This window comes from Delphinapterus leucas, chromosome 19, assembly GCF_059928025.1.
Source record: "Delphinapterus leucas isolate spDelLeu-1000000601 "Yukka" chromosome 19, BTC_Dleu_Yukka2, whole genome shotgun sequence".
NCBI classification, from domain to species: domain Eukaryota; kingdom Metazoa; phylum Chordata; class Mammalia; order Artiodactyla; family Monodontidae; genus Delphinapterus; species Delphinapterus leucas.
In genome coordinates, this window is record NC_143147.1 from 22,848,043 (window position 1) to 22,865,577 (window position 17,535).

At 54.3% G+C, this 17,535-nt stretch overlaps 3 protein-coding genes across 15 annotated transcripts in view; 2 read left to right on the forward strand and 1 right to left on the reverse strand.

Moving 5' to 3' along the window:
- Positions 1–328: 328 nt before the first annotated feature.
- Positions 329–3,965, forward strand: RAB34 (RAB34, member RAS oncogene family). 7 transcript variants are annotated; one of them, XM_089900731.1, is made up of 11 exons: positions 329–416; positions 1,086–1,298; positions 1,499–1,590; positions 2,426–2,494; positions 2,597–2,698; positions 2,815–2,879; positions 3,005–3,056; positions 3,246–3,327; positions 3,407–3,497; positions 3,587–3,718; positions 3,801–3,965. In XM_089900731.1, the coding sequence occupies exons 2-11, from the start codon at positions 1,245–1,247 to the stop codon at positions 3,866–3,868; spliced, it is 807 nt and encodes a 268-aa protein (XP_089756857.1). In that variant the 5' UTR covers positions 329–416; positions 1,086–1,244; the 3' UTR covers positions 3,869–3,965. The 7 variants fall into 7 exon arrangements, with proteins under 7 accessions (XP_089756857.1, XP_089756859.1, XP_089756858.1 ...); XM_089900733.1 differs by having other exon boundaries at positions 3,611–3,718; XM_089900732.1 differs by having other exon boundaries at positions 2,429–2,494.
- Positions 3,966–7,424: 3,459 nt separating this feature from the next.
- On the forward strand, positions 7,425–17,272 carry PROCA1 (protein interacting with cyclin A1). Of its 3 annotated transcripts, none has more exons than XM_022595760.3 (5): positions 7,436–8,006; positions 11,733–11,819; positions 13,946–14,081; positions 14,362–14,517; positions 14,606–17,272. In XM_022595760.3, the coding sequence occupies exons 1-5, from the start codon at positions 7,919–7,921 to the stop codon at positions 15,267–15,269; spliced, it is 1,131 nt and encodes a 376-aa protein (XP_022451468.1). In that variant the 5' UTR covers positions 7,436–7,918; the 3' UTR covers positions 15,270–17,272. The 3 variants fall into 3 exon arrangements, with proteins under 3 accessions (XP_022451469.1, XP_022451468.1, XP_030619111.1); XM_030763251.2 differs by lacking the exon at positions 7,436–8,006 and adding an exon at positions 8,028–8,698; XM_022595761.3 differs by lacking the exon at positions 11,733–11,819 and having other exon boundaries at positions 7,425–8,006.
- Positions 16,634–17,535, reverse strand: part of SUPT6H (SPT6 homolog, histone chaperone and transcription elongation factor) — a 32,155-nt gene continuing 31,253 nt past the window's right edge. For 4 of the 5 annotated variants that reach the window (XM_022595757.3, XM_022595756.3, XM_089900704.1 and 1 more), the window contains exon 37: positions 17,136–17,430. In XM_022595757.3, the coding sequence (XP_022451465.1) occupies positions 17,244–17,430 (187 nt within the window). In that variant the 3' untranslated portion in view covers positions 17,136–17,243. Of the gene's footprint in view, positions 17,431–17,535 lie in introns of all 5 variants that reach the window. The other variant, XM_089900706.1, reaches the window with a different exon arrangement.

Here is a 17,535-nt window from a genome sequence, read left to right on the forward strand (position 1 = left end):
CCCATACCAAAGGAGAGTCCCCATGTCCCAGAGCGGTGACTTCTCCAAAGGGAGGAATTCTGGGTCCCCTAGCCCTCCTTTATCCTCCATCAAGGGAGGCAGCTTGGTCTTCGGCGCCCCAGGCCCCCAATCTAACACGGCAGCCTTGGAGGAAAACGCACCAGATTTCGGACCTCTCTCTCCTTGGTGGCACCTCGTTCCGACCCTGGCACCCCCTCTACGCTCCCCACCACCACCTCCCAGGGCAGAAGGGCGAGTGGGGGCAGACCCTATGAGTCACGTCCTGGGCCTGGAGTTAAGGAGGGAAGCGCCGCCTCTCCTAGGGCCCCTTCTCTCCCCCTTTCCCCTCCCGCTGGTTCCTGGCGCAGCCAGATGCTGCGCAGCGATCACCGATTCCCCATCACCAATTCGACTGGGTAAGGGTCCCCATGGAGGCTCCGCCCGGCACAGGAGGTGCAGGGGAGAGAGACCTTGGGGATCCCGATCTGGGCAGGTTCCAACCAGGGTGAGGGCGGGCCCGCAGCCGGGTGAGGCGTCTGCAGGGGGAGCTTGACCTGGGGCAGCGCTGGCGGGAGGAGGGGAGGGGGAGGCTGGGGCGGACTGCGAGGCCTGGAGCTGCCGGGAGAGGGGCGGGGGGCGGCCCTTTTCCAGGAATTTCCGGGGATCAAGTTACAGCGCTTGCGAAGGGAGAGCCGAGTGGGACGCGAGGCCCTGCAGCGCACTGGGCCCCTCGCCCCCTCCTCCAGCAGTCCACCGGCCGTGCTGTGCCGTCCCTGCCCACACTGACCCCGTGTGGCGGGGCCGCTCCGCGCCCCCGGGCTTCTCTGTTATGGTAGGGTCGCCTCAACCCCGAGTTGTCGTCGGGTCTTCACGGCCTCGAGTTATTGTAGGAACTATCCGGCCCCGGGTTATTGTAGGGTCAGCGCGGGCTCGGGTCCCCCCAGACGGGACTCCACGCCCCAACTTGGCGGCCGAGGGGTCTCCTCGCCCCCGAGTCGTCCTGGGGACGCCCCGGGCCCGGGTGATTGTGGGTTCGCCCCGGCCCCGGGTGATTGTCTCATCCCCGTGGCCCGCGGTGGTTGTAGCGTCCCCGAGGCCACGGGCTCCCGTAGGCTCCCCGTGGCCCCGAGTTATAGTCGGGACCCCTCGGTCGCGGGTGATTGTCGGGTCTCCACGGGCCCGGGTCGCTGGGGCGGATCAGGCCTCCGCGCCTTCTCAGGGCGCCCCTCAAGGCCGCAGGCAAGATGAACATTCTGGCGCCGGTGCGGAGGGACCGCGTCCTGACGGAGCTGCCCCAGGTAGGCGCCAGGGCCACGTCGGGCTTCTGGCTGCGGTGGGTGTGGGCGGGGAGTAGGCGGCACCAGACCAGTTACAGGCCTGCCGCCCAGCTAGGCCTGCTGCTTCTGGGTGGTCTCCTCCCCATCCCCCGCCGCGGGCTGCTTGGTTGCGGGAAGAGGGCCAGGAATGGGTGAGTCTCCTTCTCTTCCCTCCCTCTCAGTACCTGAGGAAGGAGGCCGCTTTGCACGTGCACAAAGACTTCCACCCCCGCGTCACCTGCGCCTGCCAGGAGCACCGGACAGGCACCGTGGGGTGAGTTAGAGACACCCGGAACGAAGTCCCAGGAAACCTGTAGTCAAAGCAAGGGTACAGAGCCAACATCTGGAGGCTCCGTTTCAGCTTTTACCAGCTATATGGTTATTCCCGCTTTTCATGCCCCTGTGTGCTCCTGTTTCTTCCAGCTAGGTTGAGGCGAGTCCTAAGAGATGGGGTGGGGTAGGAAGGTGGCAGTTTAATTCCTGACAGAGAGAAGGTGTCCAACATGAGGGCGTGGTCGCCAGCTCAGCTTCCCTCTTCCCACACACCATCTATTTGAGCTCCAGGGCAGGGAGCAGTCCTAGAGGGATGAGTCCCATTGTGGGTAAAAAAAGGTAACACTGTTAACAGTTGCCACCAGTAATTGAGCATTTACTGTGTGCCCAAGCAGTGTGTTGTATACTATTATTGTCTATTATTAAATGGAAAACACCACCACTTTTAAGATGTATCCTGATTTCAGAGATGTTAGAATGTATGTTTGTGTGTGTGTGTATGTCTCAGAATATAGGACATTTATCTCATCTTAACCTTCACAACAACCCAGTAAAATATATGTTAAATCCCCACTTAACAAAGGTTGAAACTGAGGCTCAGAGAAGCTGAGAAACTTGTCCTAAGTCATACAGCTAGTAAGTGAGAGCTGGAATTCAAAATCATGTCTCTCTGTTACTAAAACAAAAACACTCCTCCCCAGCATATCTGTCCAGGCCTGGTGTCTATGGTAACCTCAGCCTGGGTGCAGCTACCTTTGTGGACCTACTAGGGAGCATTGGGACTCCTCTGAGTGAAAGAGCTAGCGCTCACTTTTCCTGCCCACTCTTGTGTCCAGCAGATTTAAGATCTCCAAGGTCATTGTGGTGGGGGACCTGTCAGTGGGGAAGACTTGTCTCATTAATAGGTAAGAGGGTGCTGCAGCTGAGCTGGTCTGGGCTGGGCAGAGTGGGCCCAGGTCTAGCCAGGTGGGCTGGGCTCAGGACCAGAGCATCTGGTGCCCCCTCAGGTTCTGCAAAGACACCTTTGATAAGAACTACAAGGCCACCATCGGAGTGGACTTTGAGATGGAAAGATTTGAGGTGTTGGGCGTCCCCTTCAGTCTGCAGCTGTGAGTTCTTCCTCCACTCCTTCCCGCCGTTCCTTCTCCCAGCACCTATCTCCCACCGCAGCCACCAGCACCACCCTGCCCCACACATACCTGTGTTCCCCCCTCCTTCCTCCCAGCTGGGACACCGCTGGACAGGAGAGGTTCAAATGCATTGCATCGACCTACTACCGAGGAGCTCAAGGTAAGGGCCACGGTTAAGTGAGGTAGGTGGGAGCACCTGGCCTCTAGTCTAGGGCTGGAGGGATTGTGGAAATGAACCAGTAGTGTCTTCCCCAACAATCTGCATGTTTTCTTCCACTCTTCCAGCCATCATCATCGTTTTCAACCTGAATGATGTGACCTCCCTGGAACATACCAAGTACGTGCGCATGCTGAACTATAATGGGGGCTCTGGGAAGAGAAGGTTCAGAAAAGAGAGGGGTCAGGAGCATGGAAGGGAAGGAGAAGAATGTATCCAGGACCAGAGAGAGGGTCCCTGGGCATATAAGTGTCAGTGGGGGGAGCCTGTCTAGCTCCCTCATCCCTTGCTGTCCACTGTCTATGGCAGGCAGTGGCTAGCTGATGCACTCAAGGAGAATGACCCTTCCAGTGTGCTTCTCTTCCTCGTGGGTTCCAAGAAGGACCTGAGTGTGAGTGTGCCAGTGGGGGGAGTTCCCACCTTGACAAGGGAAACCCCACCCCCAGCATCTGACTCTGGCTTTCCCTCAGACTCCTGCTCAGTATATGCTAATGGAGAAAGATGCACTCAAGGTGGCCCAAGAGATGAAGGCCGAGTACTGGGCAGTCTCATCTCTCACTGGTGAGTCAGAGGCGTCTCGCCTTCTGCTGTGGCATTCCTGCCTACCTTGCCTCTCACTCCTACACTCCAGCTGTGCTCATTGACCCCAGGCCTGAAACTGCTCCCTGTGTCAGGTGAAAATGTCCGGGAATTCTTCTTTCGTGTGACGGCACTGACCTTTGAGGCCAACGTGCTGGCTGAGCTGGAGAAATCGGGGTCCCGGCGTATTGGGGATGTTATCCGTGAGTGCCCGCCTGGATGAGGGTGGCAGAGGGCACAGGGACCCTCCAATCCCTGCTTCACATGTTTCTCACCCTTCTTCAGGCATCAACAGTGATGACAGCAACCTCTACCTAACTGCCAGCAAGAAGAAGCCCATGTGTTGCCCGTGACGGGTGAGGGTACTGTCCAGAGACTGCCCAGCCCTGAGGCAGTGTGCCACCTTTACTCCCCCAGAGCTCAACCCCTGGACATTTGCACTGACTGTTTTTCCAGACCAAAGAGCTGCCCCTTGGTGGCAGTATCCCCAGAGGTGTAGCTGGGACCATGATAGTCACTTCCTGCTCCCAGGCACCGTGCCAAAAACTGGATGCCCCTCTCCTCCAGGGTCCTCCAGGTTGCCCAGTGGTAGGGAGGTGGGTGGGCCCTGCTGCTCTTACTCAGCCTGCTGGGCCCTCTGGGTTTGAGGATGCTTAATGGTCCCAGCCTCACACTATGCCTTATGCATTAAAATATCTGTTATTAGCAGGTTAGGTGCTGGAGTCCTTTGTGGGGGATCAGGGATGTGGAATGGGCAGGGCTGTATGGTGATCTTGGGACTGGAGCCTTCTGGGATTCTGGCCATTCCTGGCCTCTGGGCAGGCCTCGGGCAGGCTAGGAGCTCAGGGACCACGTTTGGGGGATGCACCGAACCCTTACTGGATGACATCTGAATAATTTTTGAGATCTTTGAGAGCTCTTTTCCTTTGGTTCCTTCCCCCCAAAAGTCTCCTGCTACTTCGTGCTTATACCCAAGTCTACCATTGGATAATATTTTCTTTTTTTTTCACCTTCCTCCTGCCTGTCCTTTAAAAAATACTTCTCTGAGGGGAACACAGTGAGAAATGAATGAGTTTTGGGTGCTTTTTGGGTTGACCAGAAGGCCCAGGAAGGTAAAGGCAGGGCTCTTACTCAGAAGATGTGCTATCTGATAACATCTAACTATATTAGTTAACAAAATTATCAGTAGCGTATTCTTATATTTTAAAACAATTAAAAAACTAAATTGGATAAAAAATAAGACAGACGGGGACTTCCCTGGTGGTCCAGTGGTAAAGAATCCACCTTACAATGCAGGGGACGTGGGTTCGATCCCTGGTCAGGGAACTAAGATCCCACATGTTGTGGGGCAACTAAGCCCGCGCGCCACAACTACTGGGCTCACGCGACTCAACTAGAGCCCGCGTGCCACAAACTACCGAGCCCACAGGCCCTGGAGCCTGAGAGCCACAACTAGAGAAAAACCCACACATCACAACCAGAGAGAAGCCCGCGTGCCAGAACTAAAGATCCCGCATGCCTCAACGAAGATCCCGCGTGCTGCAACTAAGACCCAATGCAGCCCAAAAAAAAAAAAAAAGACATACATTTTTCCCTCTTCAAAAAAAACACGTGCTCCAAGTCAGGAGGATCTGCATTTGAATCCTTGCTGTCCATCCTGGGACACTCAGACAAATCACTTATCCTCTGTGACTTAGTTTCCTCATCTCTATTATTATTTTCAGGGGGGCATGCCATGCAGCTTATGGGATTTCAGTTCCCTGACCAGGGATTGAACCTGAGTGATGGCAGTGAAAGCCCAGAATCCTAACCACCAGGCCACCAGGGAACTCCCATTTGCCTCATCTGTAAAATGAGGTTTTATGGATGAAATAAGATAAATCACTAACATACACAGGAAGAGCTCAAAAACCTTAACTATTATAACAGTTTGGATGAAGAGTGACCAAGAACCTGGCTCACTGTTGACATCCAGAAGGCCAGAGATTGGCTAGAAGTGTCTCAGATATCTGGGCCAACAATGGAGGGACACATGTGGCCTGGTGTCATCCTGGGAGGTCATGGAGGGTCAAGATTAGAACACAGATCCTCGTTCCCAGTCAGCAGATATTCTTCCTTTGCTTCCATTCTTTTTTTTTTTTTTAATTTAAATTGGAGTATAGTTGCTTTACACTGCTGTGTCAGTTTCTGCTATACAGCAAGGTGAATCAGCCATACGTATACATATATCCCCTCTGTTTTGGATTTCCTTCCCATTTAGGTCACCACAGAGCACTTGAGTAGAGTTCTCTGTGCTATAGTTATATTCTGTATAACTATAGTTATATTCTATAGTTCTATGTGCTATAGTTATATTCTATATAACTATAGTTATATAGTTATATTCTATAGTTCTCTGTGCTATATTAGTTATCTGTTTTGTACATAGTAGTGTATATATGTCAATCCCGATCTTTTGCTTCCATTCTTACCCACTACTCTATTCTGGAAGAGTTGGCTTTTCTGCACTCTCCCCCTTCTCCTGGCTTCCCCTCCCCTGCTGTTCTTATTTATTTTTTTAAAACTATTTTATTTATTTTTATTTTTGGCTGTGTGTGTCTTTGTTGCTGCACACGGGCTTTCTCCAGTTGCGGTGAGTGGGGGCTTCTCTTGTTGTGGAGCATGGGCTCTAGGCACGTGGGCTTCAGTAGTTGTGGCACATGGGCTCAGTAGTTATGGCTCACGGGCTCTAGAGCGCAGGCTCAGTAGTTGTGGCACACGGGCTTAGTTGCTCTGCGGCATGTGGGATCTTCCCAGACCAGGGCTCGAACCTGTGTCCCCTGCATTAGCAGGCGGATTCTGCTGGGAGTCCTCCCTGCTGTTCTTAGAGTTCTCTAAAGCTACAGTGGGTGAGAGGGTCTGGGTGGTGATCCTGCACTCCAGCTGCTGGGTCTTGAGGAAGGTGGAGGTTGAGATCATGCAGAGCAGCAACAGGAGAGGCCCTTGATGGCTCTGGAGAAAACAAAGTTTAAGCAACATCCTTTTCCCTTCTCTCCATCCTTTGAGGCATATCCTGGCTTTGGAGCCTGGTACCAAGAGAAATTGAGAGGTGTGATGTGTGGAAAGTTAGTGATGTGGCTGTAACACTTTTTTCACACTCCTGGAATTGTTTTTCCATCTCTGTTCCCTTACAGGACTGTGATCCCCAACTCTTGCCTTACACAGAGTGTATATGTGTGTGTGTGTGTGTGTGTGTGTGTGTGTGTCCTGCACCATAGTACTGTGGAGTGTTTGTGTTGTGTGGAGTGTGGGCAGCAGGAGTATGGGTCTGTGTTCTGGGTGGTGTATGTGAGGGGCGTGTGCATGTGTGCGTGTTGCATTGGTCCGTGTGTGGTGAGTAGATTTTTTTACCTGCGCTATGAGTGTGATACATCCATGTGCAGTGTGTATACTATACTTAAGGGTGAGAGGGCTGTGCGCTGTGAGGGGCGTGTTTAGTAGGTGACTATGCGTGCAGCTTGCCCTGCTCCCCGCATGGGGCAATCCTATGGAGATACGACATGAGGTTGCAAGAGTGAAATAAAGCACTAACACACAGGAAGAGCTCAAAAACCTTAACTATTATACTAAATATTTGGGGGAAGAGTGACCACGATTCTTTGGCTCTATGTTGATGTCTATATTGGGTAGTATTGTCTCAATACAGGGTGCCCCATGGGGGTAGGAGGGGGCGCTGTGGGTGGGCGCCGCACGGGGGGCTGCGAGCCGACATCACGTCTTCATTAGCTGGGCTCCAGTGGAGGGGCCTGCGGACGGGGAGAGAGCGAGAGCGAGCCCGGCCTCCCGCCAGGGAAGGAGGGACCTTGGAAGAGCCAGGATGGCTGGCTGGAGTTTAGTGGGAGTAGCTCCCTAGGCAAGCGGGCCCGAGTGTAGATTGGGGGCGGGGCTAAGGGCAGCTGCTGGGTTCCGAAGGATTGGGAGGGGCCCGGAGGTTGCGAGAATGGCTGGGGCGGGGCTAAGAACGGGGTTAGGGGCGGGGCTAGGGTCTGGGGGTAGGACTAAACCTGGAGCAGATCTGGAGAGGAACTAGGGATGGGATTGAGGGCTGGGCCTCAGCGGCCGAGCTAAAGTTTAGGCCTGAGATAACGGGGAGGTGCTAAGGTTAAAGTGGAACAAAGAGGGAGAGGCCCGGAATGAACTGGGAGGACCCGGATGAAGAGCGCAGCGGAAGCTCAGACTTGGGCTAAGACAACGCAGCCTAGAGCGGAGGGAGGCGGGAAACTGGGCAAGCATGAGGCGGAGTTAAGGGCTGGACTGGGGCGAAGCTGAGATTGGGGTTTACGTTGGACTCGGCCAAGCTGAGGTTCAGGGTTGGACTTCTGCGAGGAAGAGTCTTGTAGAGACGAAGAACTAGGCTGAGAGATATGTGGGTTAGGACGACACTGAGGATTGAAAGGTGGACTAAGGAAAAAACTGAGGACGATGCCAGCTGGTGGGACGAGAGCAGCACCGGTAAGGAGGGGACGTGGCAGCAGATTAGGGGAGGGCTTCCAGCTGGGGGCGTGGCATGGGGGCTGGCTTGAGAACCCAAGGAGGGTGTGGGACCTGAGAGAGCCCGACGAAGGAGGCGGGGCCAAGGACTGGCTGGGGCGGAGTTAGGATTTGGGGGTGGGCTCACGTCGAGACATGGACCAATGATTGAGGACTGGGGTCCTGAGGACCTAGAGAACCGCCTGCGCGTTCAGTTGGGGTGGTCCGGTTGAAGCCAGAGCTGAGGCCTCTGGTTGTAAGGCTGGAAGGCATTGCTGTGCCGCACCGGGGGCCCAAGCCGCTGCCCAAGAAATGCGGGGCTTGGCTGGAGCCCATGGTCCAGCGGCCAACTAGTCGCCGGGGCTGGGGTGGGAGGTTTCATTGACTCTGGGGCAGGAAAAAGGCTGGAAGTTCCACAGGTGACATCACAATCGCCTCCAGATGTAGGCGGGGTCAGGGAGGCATTTCCCCGGAAACGGGAGCCGCCCTGCCTTGCTCCGTCCTCTTCCCTCCTTCCCTTCCTTGGTTACTCCCTTCCTTCCTCCCTCCCTCCCTCCTTCCCCAGTTCTGCTGCCCGGGTACCCCACCTGAAACCCTACCCCTTGTGCCGCAAGGTCGGGGGGAGCGCCTCAGCTCTCCAGACTGGGAGGATTCTGTACAAATGAGCATCACCTGTGAGTTTTGAGTTAGGCCCCTGCGCCCAGAATAATGCCCTACTGAGAAAGAGACCACAAGCCTCCCTCTTCCTTTTAAGCTATCACTCTCATTCATTATGAAGTCCCCCCTGTGTCCAACTTCAGTCACTTCTGCCGAGGAGCTCTGGACTCTGCTTCAGTCGGAAACTCCGACTGAAGATCTGAGGAGAGTTATTAAATCCCTCCCCTTGGCAGAGTTGTAATTGTCAGGGCTTCTTGGGGGTGTCAGGGGAGTTAGTCAGTGGACCCTGCATATAAGTTTCTTCCATGGTGACTGGAGAGAGCAAGCAGAGTTTGAATCCTGACCCTGGCTCGTGCTCCTCTGGCCTGACCTTAGGGTCCAGGCTGGATATGGGAAGCTGTGGAGTCAGGACTGAGTAAAACCAGAGGGTGAGGAATTGGCTATATTAGAGTTGAAAAACCGGTGTAATGGTAAGTGATAGCTGGCAGGGCAGGTTTTGGATAGGACCATAAGTAGACAGGCTGAAAGAGCATAGACTATGGAGCCAGGAAAACAGGATTTGAATCCTACCTCTGTCATCTGTTAACTTGTGTCTTTGGACAGGTTACTACTTATTGTAAGTCTCTGTCCCCATCCATAAAATGGGCTTTGGTGAGGATTTAAAGTCAAAGGCATATTTTAAAAGCCCCCCCCCCCGCCCCAAAATAAAGCCCAGCACAGTGCCTGATATTAGGAAGATGCTCATCCAAGGTCAATTCTCCTTCCCTAGAAAAGTCCCCAGGTTTGAACCCTGAGCAGAATCTCCAGTGCCATAGCTTCTTTGTGGCTCCAATAGGGGCTTTATTCTCTTCTACTCATGTGTTCATTCAATCAACCAACATTTACTGAGCACTTTCCATGTTCCAGGATCTATAGATACAGAGGTGGATTAAATATAGGCCTTTTTCTCAAGTTGCTATAAACACATGAAGTACATTGGCGTAGGGTAAAGGGGCAAAAGAGAAGTGTGACCCATTCTACTTGGATAGCATCGTTCTTTCCAAGATGAGCAGGTGTTCCTGGGGAGTAGGAGGCAGGAGAGAAGGAATGGAAAAGGGAGGGGTGGGAAGAGGGATGGATGGACAAGAGGAACTTATAACTGAAGAACAAGGGCCTGGGTCCTGGGGACCAGTTCTGTCCTGATAAGGAGTTCTTACCTCATCCTGAAGGCAGTGGAATGCTATTAAAGAGGAGGAATGTGCTGAACCGGTTTGGCTGCATCGTGAGGGCTGGATATGGATAGTGAGACAGAAGTCAGGGAGGCCAGGCAGAAGGTTACTCCAGCTGTCTTGGTCAGAGATAATGAAGGTCTAAACCAAGACGGAGGCAGATATGGGGGCAGGTAGGCATGGCAAGACTTGGTCATCAGGTTGGTGAGAAGTGAGGGAAGGAATGATCCCTAGATTTCTAGCTGAGGTGTCTGTTGCTCTCTGAAATGGAAGATACAAGAGGAGGTGGTTCATGAAGGGCAGGGAGAAGATGGTGGGTTCATATGGGACATACTGGTTTGATGTTTTGGGAATGTCCAAGAGGACATTGGCTACATGCTCAGGAAAGCAGTCTGAATTGGAGACCCAGATTTATGTCATTTTATTAGTGGATGTTGAAACCATGGAAGTGGATAACATTATTCAAGACAAGCCTGTAGCTTCTTCTGAGAAGGAGACCAAAGACAGAACCTTGGTAATCACCAATTTAAGGGGTACAGCAGAGAAAGAGGGGACAGCAAAGGAGTTAGGAAAGAACTAAAAAGCTGGGAAGGAAGAGAGATGAGAGGCGTCTGTCATGGGAGCCAAAGGAACAGTTTGCAGAAGAAGGAGATTGATTGGTCAACAGGGTCAAATGAGATGAGACTAAAAGAAGGCCGCTGGGTTTGGCTATTAGATCACTGGTGGCCTTTGCCGGGGCTATTCTGCTAGAGGGGCTGGGATGGCTGCCATGCTGTAGGTGGCTGGAGTAGAAGAGAGAGGTAGAGACTCTGAGCTCACTAAAGTAGGGACTAGGCTTCCTTCACTGGTGCCGAGTAAAGCTAATACATCCGTTAAATGAGGGAGTGAATAAACTTGGATTGAAAAGGAAGAGGGGTGGGATATGCAGTGGCAGAGTGAGAAACAGGGTTCATAGAGTGTTTTGTTTGAAGATGTTCATAGCCTGTAAGGAGAAAAAAACCCCAAAACACTAAAGAGGCAGAAGGCGAGAATTCTGGCTGGGACCTAGAGTTCAGGTGCTTGGGCAGGAGGGAGGGCCACTTCCCCAGGCTGGAAGTTGATGAGGGTGGGGACAGCCATAAATAATGCTGGTGAAATTTTGTGCTGAGAGGAACAGAAGCAGGGTAGGAGTTTCCAGGAAAGTGCCTGGAGTTTCATTCATTCATTCCATTAATTTTGAGTACTTCCTGTGCTGTGGAAAACAGAAGGAGCTCACCAGGGACCAGTAGAAGGATGACCGAGTGCCACTGAAAGCCCAGCTGAAGTCCCCAAGCAGTCAGCTACCTTCCTTAAGCAGGACTCAGCTCCAGTACCCCAAAGGACAAAGCTAATTGTAGGAGGAAAAAGGAAGTGGCAGACTCTACCCTGTGGCGCTGACGGAGCTGCTGCCGGTTGGAGTTGTCTTTGGGAACACCCTGGGACAATTCCTGGAACCGTCCCTTCTTGCCTAGACTCTGGCTCACTCCTATTCATGACTCCAGATTCAGCTCCTATTATGCTTCTTCCAAGAAGGTCACCCCATCCCTATCTCAGTAGGTGTCCTTGTTCTGTCCTCCCACAGGCCTTCGTCCCCACCATTTCCCTATCAGTGTCTGCCGCACACTACTGTCATGCGCTGTTCCACAGACCTCTCCTGCCTCTCCCCTCCTCATGCCCTCCCCCAGCCCCTTGACAGCAGGGACTGTTGTGTCGTCCTTTTAATCTCTGCATCTTCTGGGGACTGCACCTGGAGCTTCTCAGGAAATGTTTTTGGAATGAATGGTATGGGGAGGGGGGCTGCTGTTACCTCTCTGTACTCTCTCAGATATAAACAGGTTACCCAGCTGGGAGAGAGGACATCTGCTGGCTGGTGTAGCGTCCAGCACTGACGCATCTACCTTCTCCTCTGAAGGTGGGTCTGTCTGGGGGATCTCTGGCCCCAGGGGTCCCCACCACCCCTCACCTGGTGGTAGGCAGGAGGGAGGGAAGTGTTTGGTCCTGAAGGGGTCACCCAGCTGCCCTACCCTGAGACCCCTCCTTGTGCCAGACAGAGAGGGCCACCCCTTCCTGGAAGCCACAATCACCCCTTTCCTTTGTACGGCACTTTATGTATGGTGCACCAATATCTTTGACACATGTAAACTGAGTCCTCCCAACAACCCTGCAAAATAGGTATTACCGTCATCCCCATTTTGTGAATAAGGAAATGAAGGCTCAGAGAAGTAAAGTAACTTGCCCTAGGTCACCCAGCTAGACTTGGACCCAGGCCTGACTACAAGTTCAGAGCAGTTGCCACCCTGCTGCCCTTTGCTCCAGTTCAGCCGTGCTGGAGAAAGCCCGAGGTGGTGGTGCAGGACTCTTACTCCCCCTGCCTCTTATTTCCCTGAGATGGAGAAAGGGCATGGGAGGAAAGGAAGCAGAAAGGGAGGCCACTAAGTGGATCTGGGGTGTATGGGGGACCCAGGCCCCCCAGAGCCTGGTGGGGGGGGGAGGGAAGGGGAGGAAGAATGTAGGGAAGGCTCAGATCAAGCTGCTGTCTCATCTCTCAAGAACTTTAAGGCCACTTGGAGTAACACACCCCCAGCCTGATTAGCTACTAGCTGGTGGCCAGTATGAGGTCTTGCCGCAGTTCCACCTCTTGTAGGGGCTGGATAAAGGCACAGTCCTCCTGGCCTGTTTGGAGGGAGTTAGCCAGCCGTAGCACCTCAAGCTGGGCTGCCCTGGAACTTGGGAGTGCCCGCCCCCTTCCTCCAGAGCCCCCTTCCTCCTCTGGGAGCGGGCAGAGCCGGAGTTCAGGGGGAACCTCCAGGAAGGTGCCTTGTCCTCTCGGCACAGGGAATCACTTCCTGAGCTTGTTTTAGATGGTGGCCCAAGGAGAGAGCCATTGGTAGACTGGGGCCTTAGGCAGGGTCAGAGGTGAGGCAGTGAGGGTGGAGGCTGGGAGACACCAGTGTGTGCACAGGGCTTGCATTCAGCTGAGCAAAAGAGGTAGGAACCTTTCTTCAGGCCTTTCCCCTAATCCCCAGGCCTCTCCCCAGCAGCTTCTCCCCTGTGCCCTGGGACACGGTATCTGTGTCGCCTACAAGGGGTGGACTGTTTGAGTCTGTGGCTCTAAGACTGGGGAGAGAGAATGGATGGGGAATGGGAACTTGATGAGTAAAGAGAAGGGAAAGAATCAAGAGTGAGCCTGGGAAAGGGGAGAGAAGTGAGAGTGAGAAAGGTGTCAGAGGGAGAAGAGAGAAGGAGGGAAAGGGAAGAGTCAGCAGGAGAAGCCAAGGAACATGACGCACTGGAGGCTCAGGCCTAGCTCCCCTCCAGGCTTGAGCTGTCATGCTGCAGCAGGCCCTGGGGATGGAGTGGCTTCAGTGGCTGTGAGAGGTCGGACACTGGCCTCCTGGGCCTCTGTGGGGCAGGAGTAGGATCTGAGGATGCTGCTGCCGCCAGGTTTAACTGCTGGGGACTCTGAAGTGGTGCTCCCGTCTGCCATGGCAAGAGGGCCCTCCCTTACCCAGGTACTCTGTGCAGTGGGGTAGCTGACAACTCCGAGCACTGGGTGGGGGGCAGGCAGGAGTCAGCAGAGGACCTTGGGAAGGAAGGTAGGCTCCCACAGAAGGCAGGGGAGGGGAAGAGGCAGGTGTCACAGGACAGCAAGGGGGACTTGGTGAGACACTGTCCTGGGAGTCTGCGAGGGGCAGGCAGAGGCACACACAGCGGACTGGGGAGAGGAGAGCGCTGGGCTGAGTTACTACTACTCAGCAGTAGCAGCAGCTGTGGGCGAATCCTGGCGGTCCAGTGGTTAGGACTTGGCACTTGCACTGTCGGGGCCCAGGTTCAATCCCTTGTTGGGGGAACTGAGATCCCACAAGCTGCATGGTGCGGCCAAAAAAAAAAGCAACAGCTATGGGGGAGGGAGGGACGATGGCGGCAGCAGGTGACCTTGGTGAAGCCTTTGTACTGAACTGTGGGACGGGAGATCCAGGTACGTTGCTGCTGCTGTGCGGTACAACCCACTCTTACCCCAGGCTCCTACCCCGTCAGGTGAATTCCAGGACACTGATGGGTGCTGCTGGAAACACAGAAAGCGCACCGGGCGCGTCATCCATCCCTTCACCTCTGACTATGGCCACCACGCCGTGCACCTGCACTCTATCAGCCACTGTGACTGTGAGTCTAGGTAAGGGCCCTCCTCCTTGGGAGACCCACAGCCCAGAAGAGACTCCTGGGTAGAGCCAGATCCAAAATTTTCACTGTGGTTCCCTGCTTCAGCTTTGACCTGGTGCTGCCAGCCCGGCCCCAGCTTCTGTAAACCTGGTTTGTGTTCCAGGAGCCACGGGGAGGTCTTTTGGCAGACTGGGCTGAACCCAGTGGAAGCCTGCTGTCCCTCAGGCTTCTTGCTCTGGGCCCTTGGGGAGTCGTGGAGGCAGGGGAGCCAGCCTGAGTCCCTTGTGTGGCAGGCTGAAGGACTGCTCAGAGAAGACATATAGCAGTTCCGGAGATGTGGGCCTAACCTGCTCCCAAGATGTGGACTCGGCCTGTTTCAACATCATCCAGTGCCCATGCTTTGAGCTCATCCCAGAGGGAGAGTGTGTGGAGCGGTTCTGGTGTGGCTGGTGAGTGCCGGAGGGCCAATGGGGGTCACTGGCCCCCACACTCCGTCAACCATCTTTCCCTGTTCTCCTCTCCCCCCGGGTGCAAAAGCTACAGGCCTCTCTCTGTGGCAGTGATCCACCATCCCATCCACCGTGAGTGCGGGGCAGATTACCTAAACCAAGAAGAGGAAGAGAAGGAGGAGGAGGAGGAGGAGGAAGAAAGCAAGCCTCCCATCCCGACCCAGGTGGGGCCCCCTGCCCTCCTCACCAACACAGGTATGGGCATGGTCACAGGTACCCCTGACTTAGCAGCTCCCATCACCATCTGGCGTTCCGAAAGCCCCACAGGGAAGTCCCAGGGCAATAAGATGATCAAGAAGATAAAGAAGAAAAAGGGAAAAGAGAAAGACAAGGAGGAGGAGACGGACGAAAAAGCAAAGGTGAAGAAAAAAGTCAAGAAGGGCAAGTTGACTAAGAAGAAAAGCCCAGTTAAATCAGAATCACCTCCAGGCTTACACCGATCGTTAAGCCCAAGAGAGCTGGCCAGGATGTCAGAGTCCAGCGCAGACAGCTGGCGAGATCTGGAGAGTGAGGACAGTTACAATGACCCTGGGCGGGAGGAACCCTCCAGTGAGGATACTGTGGAGTCTTTATCACCCAGGAAGAGAGAGAAGAACGGGGTCCAGGCCAAGAAGCCCAGGATGAAGACCTCACCAGTCAAGAAGGTCAACAAGAGGAAATCTCCCCCAGCATCAAACCCCAATCTCAGTTGAGGCCAGGGCGACCAGGGCGAAGAATAAATACGATCAAACCTGTAGCTGACCCCCTGCTTCTCTCTCCCTCCAACCTGGCTATTTCTGGGGGGGGCAGCCTCTGGGCATAACTGGAGCCAAGGGGCTAAGGAGCTGCAGGTGTCTCTGAAGGGCAATCCGTCTTTCAAGAGGAAGCCCAGAGAAGGCAGGTGGGAGGGTAGGGAAGGGGCACAGCCCGTTTCTCTGTAACATCCTAGGTCCAGGGCAGGAGAAGAGCACCTCTGGGTGGGAAGGAGGCTTCCTGTCTACTGGGAGACAGGTCTGTGCAAAATCCACGTGGTGATAGGCATTGTGTGCAGTGATACCACTAATCAACTGAACCTTTTAGCCCACTCTGTGCTGCCTTGCCTGGCCTTTCCCTACTCTAAGTGGCCCTGGGGCAGGTGCTGGTGGCATCAAAAGGAACATGATGAACCTTCCCAGCTGGTGTGGCCCTGCTCCTGCTAGGCCCTTCTAGGCCTTTTGTGCTGAATTCCTGTCGGAAGGCCAGCCCCTTCCCCCAACTCTTGCCAACAGCCAAAGGGATCTTGAATGAAGGAAAGCAAGGCGGGAAGCTCTCCAAGTTTAGGCAGCAGTGGCCTTTTCTGACTTCTCTGCTGAGCCCCAAGCAGAGGAAAGGAAGGGGGAAAGCTTTGCTTTCCCAGAGCTGACAGGCAAAGCTCTGAGGTGAAGCCCTAGTGAAGAAACACAGGGAGATCAGTCCAGAACAAGAGGCAATGGGGCTGGGGGAAGCGACTAGTCAGCTCTCTTCATCAGGGCTGTGTGTGTGTGGGACCAGGTGAGTGGGAGGCCCATCCTGGGGGAGATACACTTGACTCATGTGGAGGTACTGTCAGAGACCAAGGCCCAGCCGGCAAAAAGGGGAGAGAGAGGTGCAGGGTTCAAGTGGAGACACCCAGATTGACTTGTGGCCTTTCTGCCATGTGCCAGAGAAGACTAGAAGGCACAGTGGATGGGGCGGCTGTGTGTGAGTGTAAGAGCAGCTGACATTTCCTGAGGCCTGATGAGGTCCCAGGCACTGGACTTAGCACTTCACACATTCTTTCTTAGTCCTCACAGCTGCCCTGCTGAGCTAGGTATCATCATCTCCATTTTACAGATAAGAAAGCTGGCTTGGAGACAACAGGAACTCGCTCAAGGTCACAGGGCTGGGAAGTGGAGCAGGGATGTGACCCTAGGCAACATGGTGCAGAAGCCACCTGCTCCTCTCTAAGTCCCTGCCTCTCTGATGGCCTGGAAGAGGGAGTCAAGGGAGCCCTCAGAGCTCCAAACACTGCTTTGAAAGCTCCCCCTCAAGAGCTGGAGACTTGGAGAGAGGCTTTGCCAAGTGCTCTGTAGAAACACTGTTTATTCAAATGACGGGCAGGAAGCGTGGCAGCAGGGGGTAGGGGCAGCCAGGCGGGGGCTGGGCAGGTTAGCACTGCTCCCCTATGTCCCTTGTGATCCTGCTTTGATAGCCACCCAAGCTGTTGGTATCGGTCAGAAATACCTTCCCTCCTCTCTCCTGTCCCAAACTGAATAAATAGCATTCATCTCCCCACGAGAGCTGGGGGAGACTCACGTGCTGAGCTGGTGCTCCGTCACAGCCCAGAGTCAGGTGAGAGCAGAAGCTCAAAATGGCTTGTAGGGAGTAGAATACAAAACTGTTCCACTCTCATTTTCTTCTTCCTCTTCTTCCTCCCTGCCACACTCCCTTCCCAGCCTGGTCCCAGGACAGGTGGTCAGTGAGGACCTGGAGTGGGAGTATTGTTGCCTAGCGTACACTGAGCTCAAGTGCACAAGGCCATCCAGACTGTCACCCATCCAGGCTGACCACCAAAGAGAACGTCAATTCACTCCACTTTATGGACAGAAAAGGAGGGGCAAGGAGTGAGGCAATGGGCAGCCAGGCCTCTCCCAGCCTCAGAGGTAACCAGAGTCCTAGGAGCAGGCCCCCTACCGATCCATCTCGTCCAGGAGTGGGGTGGCGTCGCCAGCAATAGACATGGGGGTGCTTTCGATCATAGGGCTGGGGGAGGGCCGAGGTGTCAGCCGCTGCTTCTGTTTCCGCCGTTCTGCCTCCTTCTCCTGCAGCCACTGTTCCGCCATCTTCCCCCAGTCGATGGCTGCATGGCTGTTGGACCTGGGAGGGAGAACAAGGGCCTTTGAGACTGGGACTCTCTAGAAGAAAGCCTTCCCAGCAATCACTGGTGAGCATCCATTCTTGCAGAAATGGACCTCGCCTCTA

What these genes read in the sequence shown, in the direction of transcription:
- PROCA1 (XM_022595760.3), top strand. Translation starts at nt 7,919, where the DNA reads ATGTGGGTTAGGACGACACTGAGGATTGAAAGGTGGACTAAGGAAAAA. An exon ending in GTGGGACGAGAGCAGCACCG is followed by an intron (nt 8,007 to 11,732) that starts GTAAGGAGGGGA and finishes GTACTCTCTCAG; the next exon opens with ATATAAACAGGTTACCCAGC. An exon ending in CACTGTGACTGTGAGTCTAG is followed by an intron (nt 14,082 to 14,361) that starts GTAAGGGCCCTC and finishes CTTGTGTGGCAG; the next exon opens with GCTGAAGGACTGCTCAGAGA.
- RAB34 (XM_089900731.1), top strand. Translation starts at nt 1,245, where the DNA reads ATGAACATTCTGGCGCCGGTGCGGAGGGACCGCGTCCTGACGGAGCTG. An exon ending in CTACTACCGAGGAGCTCAAG is followed by an intron (nt 2,880 to 3,004) that starts GTAAGGGCCACG and finishes CCACTCTTCCAG; the next exon opens with CCATCATCATCGTTTTCAAC. An exon ending in GGCAGTCTCATCTCTCACTG is followed by an intron (nt 3,498 to 3,586) that starts GTGAGTCAGAGG and finishes CATTGACCCCAG; the next exon opens with GCCTGAAACTGCTCCCTGTG.